This window comes from Lolium rigidum, chromosome 7, assembly GCF_022539505.1.
Source record: "Lolium rigidum isolate FL_2022 chromosome 7, APGP_CSIRO_Lrig_0.1, whole genome shotgun sequence".
Lineage (NCBI taxonomy): Eukaryota > Viridiplantae > Streptophyta > Magnoliopsida > Poales > Poaceae > Lolium > Lolium rigidum.
Window position 1 is genome coordinate 23,756,012 of NC_061514.1, and position 19,308 is coordinate 23,775,319.

The 19,308-nt window shown below is 40.5% G+C and overlaps 1 protein-coding gene across 1 annotated transcript; it reads left to right on the forward strand.

Annotated features, from left to right (window-relative positions):
- The first annotated feature begins 5,147 nt into the window (after positions 1–5,147).
- LOC124669698 lies at positions 5,148–18,939 on the forward strand. Its single transcript, XM_047206260.1, has 18 exons — positions 5,148–5,605; positions 6,089–6,488; positions 6,579–6,650; positions 6,740–6,802; positions 7,703–7,888; positions 8,956–9,319; positions 10,668–10,759; positions 11,282–12,016; positions 12,270–12,548; positions 13,077–13,232; positions 13,632–13,897; positions 13,992–14,421; positions 14,499–14,840; positions 15,579–16,383; positions 16,477–16,535; positions 17,586–18,047; positions 18,562–18,600; positions 18,700–18,939. Exons 1-18 carry the CDS (start codon positions 5,235–5,237, stop codon positions 18,880–18,882), a joined length of 5,304 nt encoding a protein of 1,767 aa, XP_047062216.1. The 5' UTR covers positions 5,148–5,234; the 3' UTR covers positions 18,883–18,939.
- Positions 18,940–19,308: the final 369 nt, after the last annotated feature.

A 19,308-nucleotide genomic window follows, 5' to 3' on the forward strand; every position in this document is an offset into this window, starting at 1 on the left:
TGGCGGAAAGATGAAATCAAACATACTCGTAAAGCTAGATGGAAAATAATTATCTGAATAATTATATTTCAAGCTACAGGTGATTCATTTCCATAAACATACCGACACAATAAGACTCAGCTAATTAATATATTCAGTCTTTCTCGCCGTAAAGCACACATGAATTGGTGCCTTTCTTCTTCTGGAGCTTCTTCAACCTTTGCACCTGGCCATGTATAGCAATGAGAAAGCATCCGGATGAGACTTTTAAACTGAATTAGGCTGTTAAAAAACTGAATTAGCTAGACTTTGCTTCTACAGTTTCAGTTCATTCAGACGAGCACAAAGAACAAATCTCAGTGTGTTTAGTAAACCAAAGATAGAGTAGAACTTTCGGATGTAAAGCCACATAACAAATGCATACTTTCAGATGTAATCAAGGGCAATTAAAACCGTAAACCGTAAAATACTTTGAGATGATTATTGGTCCGTACTTGGGACATGCTCGAATTGAAACTATTGTACTCTTGCGTATAAGTAAAATAGTTGAATAGAAACAATAAGTAAAATAGTTAAATATATTTCGTTTATTAAAACTGATGCAACTTCATTGTAGCAAGTGGTGATGCAACTTGGATAGGATGCATTTTCTAACTTTACCAAAGCCGATGCAAGCAAGCAAGACCACAAATTTTAAGCACACGGAAATGAACCACTCAACTCCATACGAATTCAGAAACAAATTCAGTTCCTAAGCATCAAGCTAGCTAGCATATACATGTGATTCGAACATTGCGTACAATAAGAGAGTTTACCTTTCCTAAGCCATTTCGCCTTGCAGCCACATGAGAGCTGTATCCATATCAACGCAAAGGAAGAGCTCGCGATTGTCAGCATTTTTAAAGACTTTTAGGGCTTTGACCTTATCCTCTCGTGACAATCCCATTGTGTTTAGCCGAGCCACGCAGTTCTTGATTGAGTACTCATCTATGTTCGCGATTTGCTTGCTCTCGACCTCCTTCGTCTTGATCTCAATGTACTTCTCCATCATAGCAGCAATATCTCCATTTGACCGGCGCTTCTTGGGTTCATTTTCAGTACTTGTTGATGGTGCAGCAGGCACCGTGGGCTGAGCCTCCCCGTTCCCAACAAAGTTCTCCATCATACTAGCCTCTTGCATCCCTCCTTGTGTAGCATCCATCGCGGTCTCTGCAATATCATGATGGGAATGTGTCACCTCTACAGAACTGACCTCGGGATTGACCTCCACTTGTGTGTGCTGTGTTGGTTCAGTGGAAGTGAAGTTGTAGTTTCCCTCGGCAAGATGTCCATCATATAGCTCTCCCAAGGCATCAAAGAGGGGAAAAGCCTTGTTGCTACGGAACTTCCCGATCTTAGGAAATGACTCGCACAATATAAAGGAACACATGAGTGATGCATATTGTTAGAAGGAATGAATATAAGCATGAAAGGAGCAATACAAACTATCTTACAATGATGAGGTTGTCCCACAACTCTGGATCAGCTTCAATCATACACCGTTTCTCATTCCATGAAACCCCACTCGCTGTCTAGCCTCCTTGAGCATCTTGTACTCTCTCTTCAACTCCTTCTCCTTGTCTTGGATCTGACCCTTTGTGTAATTCTTGTATGGATGGTTATCATGGAATTTGTTGGTAATCCTGTTCCAAACATCGGTGGACCATCCATTCTGCCCACAATATTGTGGAGTATTGTGCTCATGGAGCAAATCCACAAGAGCCTTCTCTAGGTCTGCATTCCAAGAGGCCCTAGCTATTTGAGAAAAGAGTCAAGTTCACAGTAAGCTACACATTATAAAGAAATCAAGTAGCATCAATCACATTAAAGGAACACATGCACTCACCTTTAGATGATGTTCCCCTCTTTTTTGTTACCCCACCACTGCCTTGCGTTCCCGTCCTTGGAGATCGTCTTAAATTCGTCATGGTCGACATGGCGACTCCTGCAAATATTATTGATACAAGCAGACAGACATTTATTCACCATATAAGAATTTAAAAATCTCACATCAAACAAGTCTGGTACTTTATTACATCAAACAAGATGCAAAACAAAAGAAGTTCAAGTCTCGGTACTTTATTACATCAAACAAGATGCAAAACGAAGAAGTTAAAGTTTGGTACCCTATTACATCAAATAAGTTCAGATGTCACTACTTTATTACATCACTACTTAACGTCGGTAATCTGCCCACATTTGTTGCGCAATGGTATCTCTAAGGTGGTCGCCTTCATGGTTGACTTGATGATTTTGTGGGGGGTCACCATCAGGGTAGGTCAACATAGTTTGCTGCAGGTATGAGTTCTCTTTGGTTATCTAACCAACTCTCATCCCCCTTGTGCATACGGATGATGTTATGCAACACTGCAACAGCAGCCGGTAGCTTGACTTGGTTTTGTATTGTGTGATGTGTTCCAACCTTGAGAATGGGGAAGCGCTTCTTTAAGATTCCCAAATCCCGTTCAATATGATTCTGTATCACGGCATGGCGATGATTGAACAGTTCTTGGTAGTTTTGGGGTGCTCGGTGACCACGGCCAAACTCCTTCAAATGGTATCGAACACCACGATACGGAGCAAGAAAGAATTTAGTATTTGCGTACCCACCGTCCACAAGATAGAACTTGCCCTCAGGTACTCTAAACCCTTTGCGAATTGCTGACCTAAGAACCCTAGCATCAGTCGCAGAGCCCTCCCAACCACAAGAAATGAATGTGAAGTTCAGGTCAAAGTCACACACCACCATCACGTTCTGGCTGAGTGTTCCCTTCCTATTTCTAAATGGTGTGGCTATGTCACCATTAATGTTCATGGGAACATGAGTCCCATCAATAGCTCCTAGACAATTCTGCAAAGAACACCAACAAAGTATCATTTGCTATGTGAAAAAGAATATATTTCCATGGTTATATGATTTAGACTGAAGTAGTTTAGCAAATACCTGAAAATAAGGAAAGAATCTTGGGTTGTTTCGGATCTTTGGGTGTACTTGAGCTGGATTGGGAGGCTTCAGAAAGTGCTTGGATAGTGCAGGAACGATGTTGAAGAAGTTATTCATGATGTTATGGAAAGTGTCATTACTATGCTTGAACTGTACTTGGAGATCCTGGTATGAGGAATTATGGGATAGCATCCACAGAAAGGCTGCAAGTTTCTGTTCGACGCTAAGTCTAGTATCACGCACCAATCTCTCGCGTCGAAGGAAACTAGCCAAAGCCCTGAAGATGTGGGCCTCCATCCTAAATGCTACCCGGCAATTTTGTACGTGCCCTTCCAGCAAGTCCCTTACAACCTCCTCGCCTCTTATCGTCGATGTATGGTGGGGCTTTTTTCCCTTGGTTCACCCAGCAGATGCAGCATTGGTAAAAGAAATAGAATCATATCATCATCATCCTCCTCTTCCTCCTCTTCCTCCTCCTCTCTCTTCCTAATCCGATCCGTAATTCTCAAAGCCATTCAAAAACTAAAGATAAAAAGGCCACTAGTTATTTAATGAACAGAATTTTCTTTTAATTAAAAACTTATAAGTACTGATGTTATACATACTATCCTATATAGAGCAGGTTGCAATAGTTTGCTTGCTCTATCTAGGATAGTTGCAGTAGTTTGATTGCAGTTTTAAATACCACAACAAATTCGAGATACTAAGTAGGAACAAAGTGCAGGTTTAAATACCACAAATAGAAAGAGAACACAGAAAGTATAATTGCAGGTTTAATATAAGAGAGGACCACAGGACCTGGGAAGCAAAGATGAGTTTCCAAATTGAACAAAAAAATCTTGTGGGCTGGTTAAATGCAGTATAGCTATCAGCTTTAGATTCAGATAAGCATGTTGTACTGCAAGGTGCAAACATTCAGTCCTAATCACAATTTCGAATACAAAAGGCTGGTAGCCAGCCAGGAGTTACAATCGCCCTCATTTCAACATTTGTAATGAAGGACATCACTTCTGGGCTGCCGGCTACTGAGCAGAAGGTGCCTGAACCTCTGAGAAAGAATTATAGTACCTACCACTTATTACATTAAACTTGCAAGTGCAAAAGAAAAAGGCTGCATTCTCTAACTCTAATTGATCCTATTATTTCACATTCCAGCTCCATCAAGTTGCATGTCTGTAGAACTTGACACTGCAGCGAGCTCGCTGAACTTCAAAGAGTAAGCTTGTATATGCTCCCAGAATTGGTGGCCTGGCCATTGTGGATACATCTCCTGATGGTTCACCAAATACTCCCGACGAGTATCAGCAGATCGCTTCTTGGCTAACGCGCGGCACAACCTCTACTCAAGTAATCGAAACAATACTACGAATACCACCCATCGCCCTACTATAATCGGCAGCAATGCAAGCACGCAGCTACCTCACTCGCGAGCAAATTCGGAGAATACTCACCCCGGGAAACCGCTGCACGGGCACGCAAACTACTCTGCATTCCCGGACCGGGATACAACGAAATTCCCCGCATGTATGATTTTATTCGCCGAGACAGCCGCGGCTGAGAGAGAGAGAGGCCAGAGAGTTGCCCACTTTGTGACCTTGGCGGTCGACGGAGATGATGGTCGGCGTCGCAAGGGACAGGAGACACCCAGGAGGACAAGATCTGATCCTACCACAACCTATCACCTTCCAACACGAGCAATCCCTAACGTTACACAGAGAGGGGAAGGGGAGGACGAGGAGGAGATAATATTACCTTCTGCAGGCCGGCGCCGGAGGCGGGGAAGAAGGAGATGCCGGAGGCGGGGAAGAAGGAGATGCCGGAGATCCTCGGTCGGCCTCCGTGGCGGCTTCAGCGTCGAGGAAGGGAAGCGTGTGTGGTGGAGTTGCTCTCGTCCAGCCGGCCACCGTCCCCTCCGGTCAAGCCGTCGCCGCCGCCGCCGCTGTCGCTGTGTCGTGGAAGCTCGTATCGCTCGCGTCGCTCGGGATGAAATCCACGGACCGACCCTCGTGTTTCTAAAAACCGGTTGAATGGAGAGGTTTGGGGCAAAACCCGATGGTGTAGAAAACCGGCGCGGTTTAACCGAACGCGTTTTAGACGTGGGCCGGTGTTTAACCCCCGGGGGCCCAACACCTGTGTAACCACGCGGATTGTGGCCCAATACCGGCCGGGCTGGGAGCAACCGAACGAGGCCTGAAGGGTAAGGAAAGATTCCGTTTTGCTCTGTCTTGCTTTGCTCTACTTTCTCGATCGATTTGCACTGGGGTGGGGTGGCATGGATGCGCTCGTCTCGGCGGCGTTGGAGGAGGTGTGTGCCCGCCTCTCTGTCGGCCTCCCAGTGGCAGACCTCTGGCCCGCACTCTCCGGCGCGTTCCAGGTGGCCGGCCTCCCCCCCGACCTACCCGTCAAGCGCGTCCTCTTTGCCCGTCTCATGGCGCTCCCTGTCATCAACCTCGTGGAGGGTGAGCCGCCACGGCTCGTCCAATTGCCGGACAAGGACGTGGAGGTGGCCGAGCGGCGTGGCGCTCTACTGCTCGCCACCCCGGATCTCAGGGACAACTTCCTCGGGCTGTACGACCACCGCCACTCCTCTTCGAGGCTATCTGACACGCAGAGGAAGACGCTAGAATATATCGGGGAAGCCAGGTTCTCTCTCTCTCGTACTTACTATCACTCTTTGCCAGCCAAATAAGTTTTAGTCCCACATTGGCACATTGGCTAACTTTAGCACATTTAAAGTCTGTTTCTTAAGTTTAACCAAGTCATGTGGTAGGTTTGTTTTGCTTAAAGTCGACTGCTAAAAGTTTGAGGTCCAGTGTCTCAGTTGCCAAGTTTATAGGTAGCTTAAAGTTCATTTTCTCAAATTTAACCGCCGACGTCTAAGGGTGTATTGCATATTAAACATTGAATTGTTATTACGCTACAAATGCTTTTGAACATCGGCACACATTATATCTGTAAATTAGCATAATAAATTTTTTCCAACATGATAATTATTGGCCTTTTATTCTTTGGTTGGTAACTTGTCTTTTGTTTTCATAATGTGTTTGCAAATAGGCAATAAGATATTATGACTTTAATAGCAGCGCCTGCAATAATATGCATCTTCCTGTTTACTTTTTGCCATAGGACTTCTTGTGTAACACAGAGAGATCTAGCCCAGAAATTGGACATGCAACCAAAGAACTTTCATTTTATTGTAAAGAGCCTTGCATCACAACGGTTGATAGTTAGCCAACAAACTATCATAAAGGGTAAAGACAATGGGGCTGAGGCTTCACGGAATAAGAAGGTTACTAGCACCAACTCACTATATCTGTCCCGATATGCCAAAGGCATGAACATGAATTCACACCAAAGAATTGAGATTACAGAGCTGGGGACTAATGAACCCAATGAAGAGGCCAATATAGATGCTTTGCAAGAAGATGGAGCTTTTGGTGTAAATTTCAAGAATGACATATCCGTTCATGATTATCTTCCAGCAATGGAAGCCATATGTGACAAACTTGAAAATGCCAGTGGAAAGGTCAACTCTTACCTTTTTTCCATTTGATACCCTGTTGTATTTCGTTTATGATTGCACGCTTGCTGACCTGGTGCAGTTATTTCCGGATAGGCTCTTGTTGTGTCAGACATAAAAATTCATTTAGATTACAAGATGGCAAATGGACATAGAGCATGGAGAAATGTAAGTATATTTATGATGGTGTACTGCATATATTCTCTACTTTCCGGTTTCCCTCTTCATAGATTGTTTTGTGACTTCTTTTTCTTCAGGTATTGCATAAGCTAATAGACGCACAGCTTGTCGAAGAATTCAGTGCCGAAGTTGATGATAAGGTGATGCTAATGTTTCCTCATGTTTGAAAGTAATTTTAAGTTATTACTTGTGTCATTGTATAATATATTTTGAGATCATTTTTGTGGTTCTTGGTGCTTCCCGTCAAGAGCTGGAATTTGAAGATTTGAATTTGTAGTTAACAAACCATCTGTCTGTTGGAAGTCTTTTCTTCCTGCAATCTCCAGTAACGGTAGAGTGCTAGACCATATTAGTTACAGTTACCAGCACTATTCAATACCCTTGTTCAGGTCCTACGAGAAATTTGCATTTTGTCTTAGCTCAATGGTGCGATAGCCCCCCCTTCCCCCCAGGTCCGAGGTTTGTGTTTTATAAATCAAACAGAAGCAGAGCAGGTGGTGTAGCTGTAACCTCAGAGCCAAGACATTACCCTCCAATTTGAAGACAGGAAAGGCCAGACTAGAGACCAGCATGGCAGCAGATACAGTCATGCATATTTAAAAAACAACCAAAACCATGGATAGCTAACTAAGAACTTATAATTGTAGCTTGACTATGTATTGCCTATATAATAATATTTGGTGTAAGACTTCACAGAATATTCAGCTGCCATGCTACACTCATGCTGTAATCTATTACTCCCTCCGTCCCAAAGTATAAAGCGACCTTAAATTTCGCTGGTCAACACCGTACATGTTTGACCATGATTTTTATTTATAATATGTCCATAAAATTAGTATAGTAATATACGAGATGAAATAATTTTGCAAGATGAATCCAACGATACCATTTATACATTCTCATTCATATTAATTAGTGTATATTAGTGGTCAATGAGCATCAAAGACCACATAAAAAATAGTGCGCCTTATATTTTGTGACGGAGGGACTACTCTGTTGTATTGCGTACTTTGTCAACCAACTAGCGAGACTCTTTTCAGGTTGTTCGCTGTTTACGCCTGTTGAAGAAATTTGATCCAGTTGAGTTTCAACCGAGAAGTACAATCCCAGACTACAAAATTGGCCAGAAACACCAGGCAACTGATCAAGTCATGGAGCTTCCATTAGATATGTGTATATATGATATGATCAAAGCTCAAGGGTCAAAAGGTATTACTCTTGTTGAGGTACTTCTCTGAACCTTCCAATTTCGCAACACGGTGCGCTACATTCCTTCAGAAAATTGATACTGCCTTCTATATTTCTTCGCACTGCAGTGCTAGTCTGCTTCATTTCTAGTTATAACACATACATGTTGTCCTCCTGTGTTCTGATAGTTGAATACTTGAGTTTGGATAGTACTTACCAGATGGAAATACTGACAGATTTGTTGTTTTAGCAACTGCTTAGTTAATTTAGCAACTTGGTGGATATCAATAATTTCTGATGTCAGGATAGGAGTAGAACAGCTCCTGAAAACTATTTTTTTGCAGCCTACTTTGGTTTTAAACCTATTTTTTTATGTTATAATAGAATTGATAGTGTTTATCCACTTAAATATCTTTCTCAATACCTATATGGTTTGCATTGCTAGTATTTGATAGTGAGAACTTCCAACGTTAGTGGGACAACTTTAATAAACCTCATTTTTTTACCTTTAGTGGGACTAAAAATGGGGTTTAGAACTAATTTTTTGATGTGTTATAACAGATTTGATAATGAGAACTTTCTACGTTTGTAATACTATCAGCAACACAACATGTATAGAAGCCTGCAGGCTACCCATTGCTAGTTTGCTACCCACAGCTGTTAATTTTTTTTAATCGTAGTGCCGTCCATTGTTTGTGGCATAATTGGATATAAATGGGTGTCTTAATGTTTATTAGCAGACTTATTTGTGGCTTGTTCCTTGCTCATATACAGTGGGACAACTTTTTTTCTTGTTTCTAACTGCATGGCCTTTAGCAAATTTATCTGAGTTTTCATTTATTCCCCACTTAAATGACACATGATTTTTTGTTTATGGTATGTTCTTGGCAATACAATATTCATCTGATTGTGGTAAACATAGCTCCATGCGGCAAAACAATCTTGCACTATGAACTCAACAGTATGTGGGGGTTGAATATATAGGGTAGCTTTGATACACATCGTTATGCAATATGGATTTGCATTGTTTATCGCATCTACTGTGGCATCTTACTTTTTAAATTTCTTGAATATTAACTCATGTTCTCATATAACATCCAATTAGCTTGGCAAACGTCTTGGGCACAAGAATTCAAGAAAGCTTCATGAACGTGTGTCATCCATGTGCGAAAGATTAAATTTGACTTTGGTCCGTGAAGTTAAACGTAAGATATCTCAGGACCGAGTTTGGACTAAACAAGATTTCCTGCACTACAAATCTGCTACTGATCTGCAAAGTATCGAGAGGCTCCCAGATGATAATGCCAGCTGTTCCAATGGATGGTCACTAGTTCCATCTAGAGGACCTGATAGCCTGCATGGTGACCTTGTTGTTAATAACAAATTCATGTTTGAAGAGGAATGCCACGATGAACCAGTTGGACATTACCTCCAAAGCAACCATGAAGCTTGTCTTGGAGTCAAAAAAGGTAAAGCTATCTAAATTTTTGTTGCTAACTGTGTATTCTCTAAGACTCTGTGCTTTAAATTTGTTTGGGAACTACACGCTGCCATAAGATTACTATTTGTGCCGTGCTACTGTCTAGAACTCGAATTATCTTTAGATTTGAAGTTTGAGTTTCGATAGCTCATAGATACGAAAAAATCATGTGCATGAGTTCCCAAATTTATTGTACATATGGAACAGTATGTGCTAAAAACATGCAAAAGTGAAGATCAAATCAATTGCATTTGTGAGATTGAAAAAGGCATATACTTTGTGAACAGTGCAATCTCTGTTCACTTAATACAATGAGATTTGCAGAGATTTAGAACACGGCTTCCCCTATATTTTCAGATAGTTTAAACTTTTTAGTCATGATTTTCACACATTTGCAACATTTAGGCAATAGCCACCTAATATGTCCCCACTCAGCAAGCTCAATGATGATCAGGATTTTACTGCCATGCTCTCTTCTGCCAAACTCATTTATAACAAACCTTCATGGAAGCTTTTGCTACTGCAACTTGGTCTATCGAGAAGCTTAGGAACGCTATTTTTGTTGACAATGTATTAACTAGTTTGTGCCCTCGGTCCTTCTCTTTCAAAAGGGACATTTTCCTTCTTTCTTACAGAATGAAGGATCATTATAGAGCCCCCCTCATTAGTTGGCTAGACAGTCTGTAACCTTTTGCTCCGGTGTACGCTCCCCTTCTCTTGTGATTATTTTTTCTCTTAATAAAGTTTATTATGTGGGCTCACCTTTTTCAGCCAAAAAGAGGTAAAGTGTCAATCTTGATTTTGCGAACAATTTCCTGTTTTGACTTATATGTGACCCTTTTTGTCTGCATTGTTTTTTTCTAAGGCGTGGTTTGACTTAGAATGGTCTTATTTAATCTTGACCATTAATTTCTTTTACAGAATATTAATAGCAACTGTAAAACCATATGGTTACATTAAAGAACTTTCAGATTTGAATCAGTTGGTACCACTTTTGTGCCAGTCAACCAATATTTTTTCGTTCTGAATAAATGTTTGTACACAAATTTTGAATCTCAAAGTACATGAGGGACTTACTAATAAAATGATTAACTTGCGCAAAGCCACATGTTCTGGTCATATGGATAGATTGCAGAGAGAAAATACTGGTCACTATTTTGGTTTTTTTTTGAGTTTTAAGGCAGTCGATCCTGCCACCCAATTAGATAGAATAGAAAAAATATTTGCAAAAAAGGCTTGCAAAAGCCCCTCGCCTATGCTATAAGCCCTTTGGGCAACCTCCTCCCAAAAGAGGTCACTTCAATGTAGATAATCACATGTTTTCTCTTCTCTTGTAGATACACTTGCTTTGGGTCGTAACAAGAGGCATCGGTTCCCCTCTTCAACTTCTGATGATCAACGGCAAAGAAGGATTTTACACATGTTGAAGGTTGCCTGCTAAGTATCCGTCATCCATTTTATTCATATGAACCATCTGTTAAAATACAAATGTCGTATATTACTGTTCTTATACCTCTCGGAGACTAAGTGCTTGATCTGTGGCATCAAGGCATGAAGGTTATCTTGCTCTCGACTTGATGCACTTCACAGGAGTGTTAATATTGTCTGTGTCCTATTTACATACTTCTAGCTGCATCACTATTGCATACATGAGCTCGGTAAATGCAATTGAAACCATAACTTTGTGCAATTGTACAGTTTATAAGAACATACAATACTAATATCCTCTTATTCTTTACAATGTTTCATGTTATCATTTATTTGTTCCTCTTCATTGTTTTTATTTGTAATGAATGAAGCACTTGATAGTTTTATCTCAGTCCGACTCGCAAGGACCATCATCGTTTGTTCTTTTGTGTATGCACAGTCATGTGGATGCACATGTTGACCGTGCACCCTTGCATGACTGGTTGCCTTCCATTGTTCTGTAACACCCTCGTCTCTTTTGCAGAAAAAGAGGTTTGTACTAAAGGTGGAATTACATAAATGGTTAGAGAGGCTCGAAAAGGGAAATGGAGAAATGATGGATAGGAAGACATTGGCTCGCACTTTGAATAAGCTTCAGCAAGAGGGCAGCTGTAAATGTATCAAAGTTAGTGTCCCTCTGGTTACAAACTACACTCGCAGTCGTCTCATTGATGTAATACTGCATTATTCTGTTGGCGACTTGTCAGCGGAACTGGTGCATCAAATTAGGATCAGACAACGGAACTTTGATACTGAAATTCGTTCTGGTGCAGCAGCTAAAGTGAAGCAAAATCAACATAAGACGGTTATTCCCCGTCTGATGATTTCACGTAGAGTTAAAGATAACAAATCATCAGTAACAGAAGCTATGTATGCCAATGGATTCAGAGGTGCGAAAATGATTCGGGCGAAGCTGTTCCATAAATTTCTGTGGATTTATGTTAGTGGTTTGCCAAATTGCTGCATGCCATCTGGTTATTCCAAAGGAGAGCATCATGACAAGGACCTTAATCAATCATGTCTTTTATTTTCAATGGCAGCAGCTATTAATGAAATGCCTATCGAACTTTTTCTACAAGTTGTGGGATCAGCGAAGAAGATCGATAACATGATAACTAAAGTGCTTTCAGAAATTCCTCCCAAGGAATACAACCAGCTCATGGATACTCATGCCAAGGGCCGACTCTCACGCTTAATTAACATTTTAGATAAGCTCAAGGTAATGTTCTTTCTCTTTAGTGGTTGCAGTTAACATTGCGAGAATTTAGAAACTTGAGTGTTTTTTTTCAAACTAAGGTAAGAAGAATACAAAGATGAAGTTATTTTAGGTTGATATTTGCCTGCTGCATGTTCTTATTTTGCGAAGTCAAGTTCATGATTGTTGCATTTCAGACTGCATGATATCTTATTTCACTAGGATGGAGCGTATTTGTATTGACTCAGTTCTGCACTTGTGTGGCTATATTTGCTAGTTGGTCCAATTTGCAAAAGAACCTGTAGATGAGTGGGGTGTACCATCAGACGCTGTGCCTACACATGCAATGGAGCTCAGGCCTTACATTGAGGAACCTACACGAAGAATCCTTCCACCATCCTACGTTAATGTGAATCATCATCCAAAAATTCGGCACGATTTTGTGCTTTCAAAGCAGGAGTTTGTTGGTGCTTACTGGGAAACATTAGAGTACTGCTATTTAACAGCTGGCTTTGCTGAACCATTGAGTGCCTTCCCTGGCTGCTCTGTACCTGAGGTTTGTAATCATTGCTATACATCGTTGCAATATTATCTCATAGTAGTAACATTGTACTTTTGGTCTACCTGTTACCATTTCAAATGGTCATATGCTTTTTATACCCTCACAAAGAATGTTCCTGCTCATTTGGATGTGCAATGACGTCTTGTTTGTTAGTTTTGTTGCTTTCCAATTTTACCCTCTATACGAACTCATATCATATTTCGCCACCGCTGTTGCTGTTAACTGCTCCATGAGTATGCATGATTGAGTGCTTCATTGCTGCTGCCTAACTCTAGTCAGTATCAGAGTTCTTTAATTTGCTTTCCAGGTTCTTGATATCTTCATACTGATTTGTGCTTTCTAATTCCTTGCTTCTACATTCTTCTTGACCATATACATTGTCACCTGCAAGCATTTACTGATTTCCCTTTTTTTTCCAATATGTACTCTGGAAACCCATCATTATCTGCTTCAAACAATATTGTCTGGCGTCTGCCGTTCTTCTAGCTTATTGAGTTCTATATCATACCCTGTTTCTTGCAGGTTTCTCATCCTCGTTCATGGAGTTCTCGTAGAGTGATGACTATGGAGCAACGGCTGGAGTTACAAAAGCGTATTGTGAACATTAGTGAGGAGGGAAGAATTCCTTTCAAAGATTGTCTTGTAATTGCAAGAGAGTTGAATCTCTCTGTAGAGCAGGTATGCTTTTGAATTTCCCTCCATCTTCATCTAGTGATCTGCACGACCAGTCTGATAAGCATTTGACCTTGCTCTGCACTATTTATTTATTTAACTTCTGTGTTAGTCCCTTTTCACTTCGTGATTTTGGGCAGTCCATATTCAGGAAAACTGGGCAATCATGTACGTGGAAGGCATATTTTGACCAATATTAATTACCCCCTCCGTTTTTAATAACCCTGTGTTCTGGGTTAGTCAAAGTGAAACTTTGTAAAGTTTGACAAGTTTGACCAACCATCCTCTCCATCACTAGTCTGATTGTTTAATTATCCTTATTAAAATATTGTTATGTCTGATCTGTTTCGTTTATAGTTCATATTCAGTATTTCTGACTAGCAACTTCTTTTTCTATTAATGTAGGTGCTGTGTGTTTCGTCCTCTCAGAATAGACAGCCCAGGTTTCACGCGACTCAGAAGCAGCAAGGAGCTAGTTCTGGATCGATCTGTCAGAAAAGGAAAAGATCTAATAAGGTTACCCTAAGGCTTATTAAACAAAAATTACAAGCCAGTGGTTCTGCTGGAAAGCTACCAGCCCAGTCTACCCAGGATGAGGAAGTACCAGGGAGCATTTCTGCATCATCCACATCCGCTGGTAAAAAATTCCAGTGGACGTATGAGTCTAACAGGTATAGTTTCATTCTGTATCCACGGTAGACCTTGCCATTAGAGCTAAACAATGTTTTCAATGATGCTGAGCCTGATTAGTTTTATTATCTGCAGAAAACTGCTGATGGTATACACTAGATTTTGTGCAGCACGCGGACCCAAATGTTATTGGAACTCTATCTCTGATCTTCCAGCTGCACCACATACATGTCGTAAAAGGATGGCATACTTAAATAAAAACATAAATGTTAGAAAAGCTGTAATGAGAATATGTAGCCTTCTCAGAGAGGGAAGGAGATCGAAAGTGAGCGAATGCCATTCCCATATTTCCAATTCTAGCCATGGGAACTGTGAAGATTCAGATTCTGAGATATTAAATTGGGATTATTTTGAAGATCCGGAAATAAAAAATGCACTTGATGAAGTCCTTAAATTCATTCGAGTAGAAAAGTTGAACCAGATCAGGGAAGTTATGCATAATAATGCAAAGAGCAATAATGATAATAATGTCAATGAGGAAATTCCAAGTGGGCACGAAGAGCTGGTAAGTAATTGTCTATTTAATCTCGACTGCCAACCTATGTCTTATTTAATACCAGTCTTTCACCTTAAATTAATCAGGTTATGCAAGGTGCAACAAGTACAACCACTGTAATTCCAGAAACTGGATCACGTGAACCTGCAAAGTTGTCTAGACATTCAAATGCATCGCATGCAAGTAAAAGCGTGGACGTACCGTGTATATCTCATGAAAAGGTCATTAAGGTCAACAAAGATGAAATTACTAGAAGAGATGGATGCAAATCCTTAGCAGTTGCAAATGCGATAGAGCTTCTGAAGTTGGTTTTTCTCAGCACATCATCAGGATCAGAAGTACAAGCTTCTTTAACGGCAACTCTCCAGCTATATTCAGAGAGTGAAATTGTCGCTGCCTTTTCCTTTCTCAACGAGAAGAAGTTCACGGTTAGTATTTGCTAACTTATGCAGTTTTATCCAGTCTCTACTATTCCTCAGTATGCTGAACTCAGCTCAGCTCTTGGTTCATTGCATGTGAACCTAGACGTTTTTCTCTCATTTCTTGCTGTGAGAAAACTATAGAGATAGTCGTACCTAGAAATAGCAGTTTCATAGGATTTAAAGTTTGGTAACTATGGTTTACAATCACAAGAATTATACTTTCGTCTGAAACATGGTCCTATCACAAACCCCCATTAGGAAAGTAACTTCATAACCAACATCTACAAATATAAGCTTTCGGTCGGGGTGCATCTTTGAAGTACATGTTGGGTTCTCATGTTGATAACTGGAAATTCATTCTAAAGCCGAAATCTTAATATTCAAATGTGATTGCCTGCCCAAACGTCGTCTCGATTTATTTATGTGGTGATCAGTGCTGCACACACTTATGTTTATGTCGTGTAGTTCAAAATTTACAGCTGTTACTGTGGTATAAGCACTTGAGTTTGCAGTGGAGCTACGTTGAATAATCTTTTTTCCTAACATCTGCAAATGATCATTAGTCTATTCTGTGTCTTCACTGTCATCAACCTAAGGAATGATAGGGTTCATTCAGTTCTGTAATGAGCTGTAGCAGGCAGATTGATTTAAGTGTAATTTGATTTAAGACATCAGTTTTTGTGCTTTTATTCATACTCTCTCCCAATTTGTATCGTTGTTCATACTCCTCCCCATGCTTTGCAGGTTAGTGGAAATGGAACAAAGCCATACACCCTTTCACGGAAATTCTTCTTAGAGGCTTCTCAGTCACCCTTCCCATTTGGTTCAGGAAAAAAGGCTTCTGAATTTTCTAAATGGCTTATAAGGCAGCAAAAGAACATTACTGATGATAGAATTTATTTGTATCCAGAAGTAGAATGTGGGGAAATTGTTCATCTCTTTTCTCTGGCTTGGTTAGGAGAGTTGTCCATTTCACCTTCCTTGCCAAGCGAAGGAGTTGGTGACACTGATGGGCCTAATGGCTCTAATTCTTTGGTTGAAGATTCCAGTGGACTGTACGATGCCATTCACAAACGCAAGGCTGATATGGTGGAACAGGAAAGCAGTGCAACTAAGAAACACAAACCTTGTTATCGCCGCGAGAAAGGTTTCTCTGGTATCCAAGTTGCTCTAAATCAAGAGGAAATTCAAACAAGCCATCTCACGCAAGTGTTACATGACGAAGAGTGCCTTATTTTTAGTTCAGCCAGGGAAATGAGCAGAAATGATGTTGATGCTCAGGCTGAGAGCCAGAACACGTTACTGTATTTAAATAACTCCGGTTCATGTCGGCGTATGCTGTCTGAATCTCAGTTGGAAAACTCTTATAACGGATGGCCTTGGGATGCTATGAAAACATATGCTGATCAGTTACAGTCATCATCTTGTAATCAAACTGAATCATGCATATTGTCTTCTGATCTGTTCAGAAATGCATTTTGTGTTATTCATCAAGGTGGCGAAGGAGGAGTTAATCTGACAGAATTGTCACAGGAATTGCACCCATTAGGTACCTGCTGTCTCATGAATAAACATTTGCATAAGGTACAGTCTTTGTTTTGGGGAGGTATAATTCATTCCTGTTTGATCTTATGCACTGCAGGCACACGGTTAATTGATGTGATTGTTCATACACTCAAGAGATTTCATCTGGCCATGGAGGTAAAGCTGTAAACTTGTGTATAGTAGACTAGTTGTCTAGATATTTATCTACAGATTTATTAGTGTTTATCAAGGTGATAACTGAAATTCACTTCATTCTACTCCTAGGTGTGACTATTTATTGTGTCTGTGTTTTGGTATAATCTTGTATTCTTGTTACCCATGTACATATTGTTTCTTCCTATGTATAGAAATTTGTAGATGGTAACATAGTTAAGAAAAATGTAGGTCTGCTGTTGGTTGTAGGACTCTGCTACAACTTATGATCATGCCAGTGAAATAACTGAGAAAACATGAAACTAAAATGAGGAAAGTTTAGCTTTCAATTCAGATACTTCTCGTACTGATACTCTGATATTTGTTTGTTCTAAACTTAATTGATGGCGGTATATAAATGGTACTCCATCTGTCCTATTTAATGTTCCGTCGTCCAATACGTCCTGTCAAAGTTTTGATGTTTTGACTCCTAATATTCGTAAACTATTTGGCTTGTCAAATGAAAATGGTTTCATATTTGACAAGCATGTCTATTGGCGACCTTGCTGATCTACGAGACAATAAATAAAAAATAACAGAGGGGGCATATATCTGCTTAATGCATGTGAGACAATGTAGGATCTTGTACATGCTAGGCACTTCGGATGTGGTAAGATGGAGAAAAGCCAAGTGCAGACCACGCAGCGTTCTAAAACCCAGTGTTTTACCTTTGCCTTTTAAGGATTTTAGTGGTTCTATGTACTTGGCTGATCTTCAGCAGCCAAATGGACTGTTCACACTTTGATGTGTGTTATTTTCCTTTTTGAGATGAAGCCTTGAGTTGTTGGAGCAATGCATCACTTCGTAAATTAGAAGCTGTCCATGGCTTCTGTTATGTCATCCCTGTTTACTCATATGGGAGTCACCATGTGTGCTCAATTGCTGTCCATGGCTTCTGTTATTTCATCCCTGTTTATTTCATCACTTCGTAAATTAGAAGCTGTCCATGGCTTCTGTAATTTCATTCCTGTTTATTCATATGGGAGTCACCATGTGTGCTCAATTGCTTTGTAGGTCAATGCGTATGATGGTTTCCAGATCGTTGACTCATTACATAAATCAAAGTATCATCTAAGCACACTTGCAGAATACAGCAACTGCAGCTGTTCACGAGATCCAGCTTCTCAATTAGGGGAGACTGGAGGCGCGGAAAATATACTGAAAGAGAAGCATGCCATGTCTAGTGAGCAGGGAACTGTAAAAATGCTTGGTGATGGGCACACTGTCACAGTTCTTAGTGTTCAACGCAAGTCGAGCTCATCTCATACGTGCAGTCAAAATCCAGGAGATAAGGAAGCAATGTCTACTCCATCAGAAGACAGCAGGGAGAGTGATTGCCGCCATGCTTGTGAAAGGCATATCTATCACCCTATATTACCATGGATAAATGGTGACGGCAGTACAAATAGTACCGTCTACGAAGGTTTAACTCGTCGTATTATTGGCTACGTCATGCAGTACCCAGGAATAGTAGAGGTGTGTATCTACTTTTGTCAGTTATATCTGCTTTTTATGAACTGGGAGAATTTTGTGTAGCATAGCAAGTTGTGAATTTCTTGGATTGACCCTAATTCATATTAATAAATTGTGTTTTGTCATGATTTTGACCAAGCATTATGTTATTAAGATCCACAAGAGAACTTGCTTTACCTTTTCACAATCCTTATAACTGCAAAGAACTTGTTTATAAAATGGTTCTGCGAAAGAACACCCTGCTTTATAAAAACGTAATCCTAATACACGAGACGCAAACTACTTTATTGTGCTTGTGTCCTTTCTTACTGTTCGAGAAAAAAAATCCAGAGTGCACGTGGCTGCAGCTGTAACCATTTTTAAATGGTGACACTTGGCACTTACAAAAAGTCGCATATTTCTTTTGTAGTATGTTATGTACTCAAGAATCGCATTCCCGTTCGCTTTATGGTTCGCTTTATCTCTCAGCATTGTTATTCTAGAGTTTTGATTGTATGCTTTGCTGTTGTTGTGTCAGGAGGATGTTATCCATCAGATGGAAGTATTGAATCCTCAGGTATGGTGCCCTACTTTGTCTATGTGTGCCAGTATCATCAACAATTGAAAGATCGACGCTAATCTTTGCCTCATTACATTTCCTTCATAATTTTTGCAGACATGCAGGACCATATTGAAAAAGCTGACGCTTGATAGGCACCTCTATGTCCGCGTGTCCGGAGAACCTGTGCATGTGGCTCCCACCATATTACAGAGTCTTTTCAGTCAGGGCAGTAGTACAGAACCATCCAAGCGTAGAAGGCGTTACTTCGCTAACCCAGCGAGTACATTCATGTTATAAGAGAAATTTAGTTTTGGGCGCAAAGTTTGAAAAATGTTCCTTGTCCAATTGTGAAATGTTACCAGTGAACGTATTCTTCGTCATCTGTAGGCTAGCTGCGTAGTGTATTTTCCATATGGTGTAATGCAGGGCCGTCGCTCAGCCCTTAGTCCAAAACTCATATGATTTATTTTTCTTATTTTTTCTTAAATCATGGCCCAATTGAGCCTGGTGGGTTGATACAGGATTTGAGTCATTTTGGTTTCGAGGTGGTTGCCTGCGTTGATGGTTTTAGGGTGTGCGGGCGTAAACAACATGCGTGTTTGGTTATGTGCCCCCTGCATACTTATATCATCGGTAGGAAACCCGTGCGTTGTAACGGGAAATAAAATTCTGTGTAGTTAAGCCGCACGTGCTTCTCAAGTTTTCTTACCCCACATGTAAACA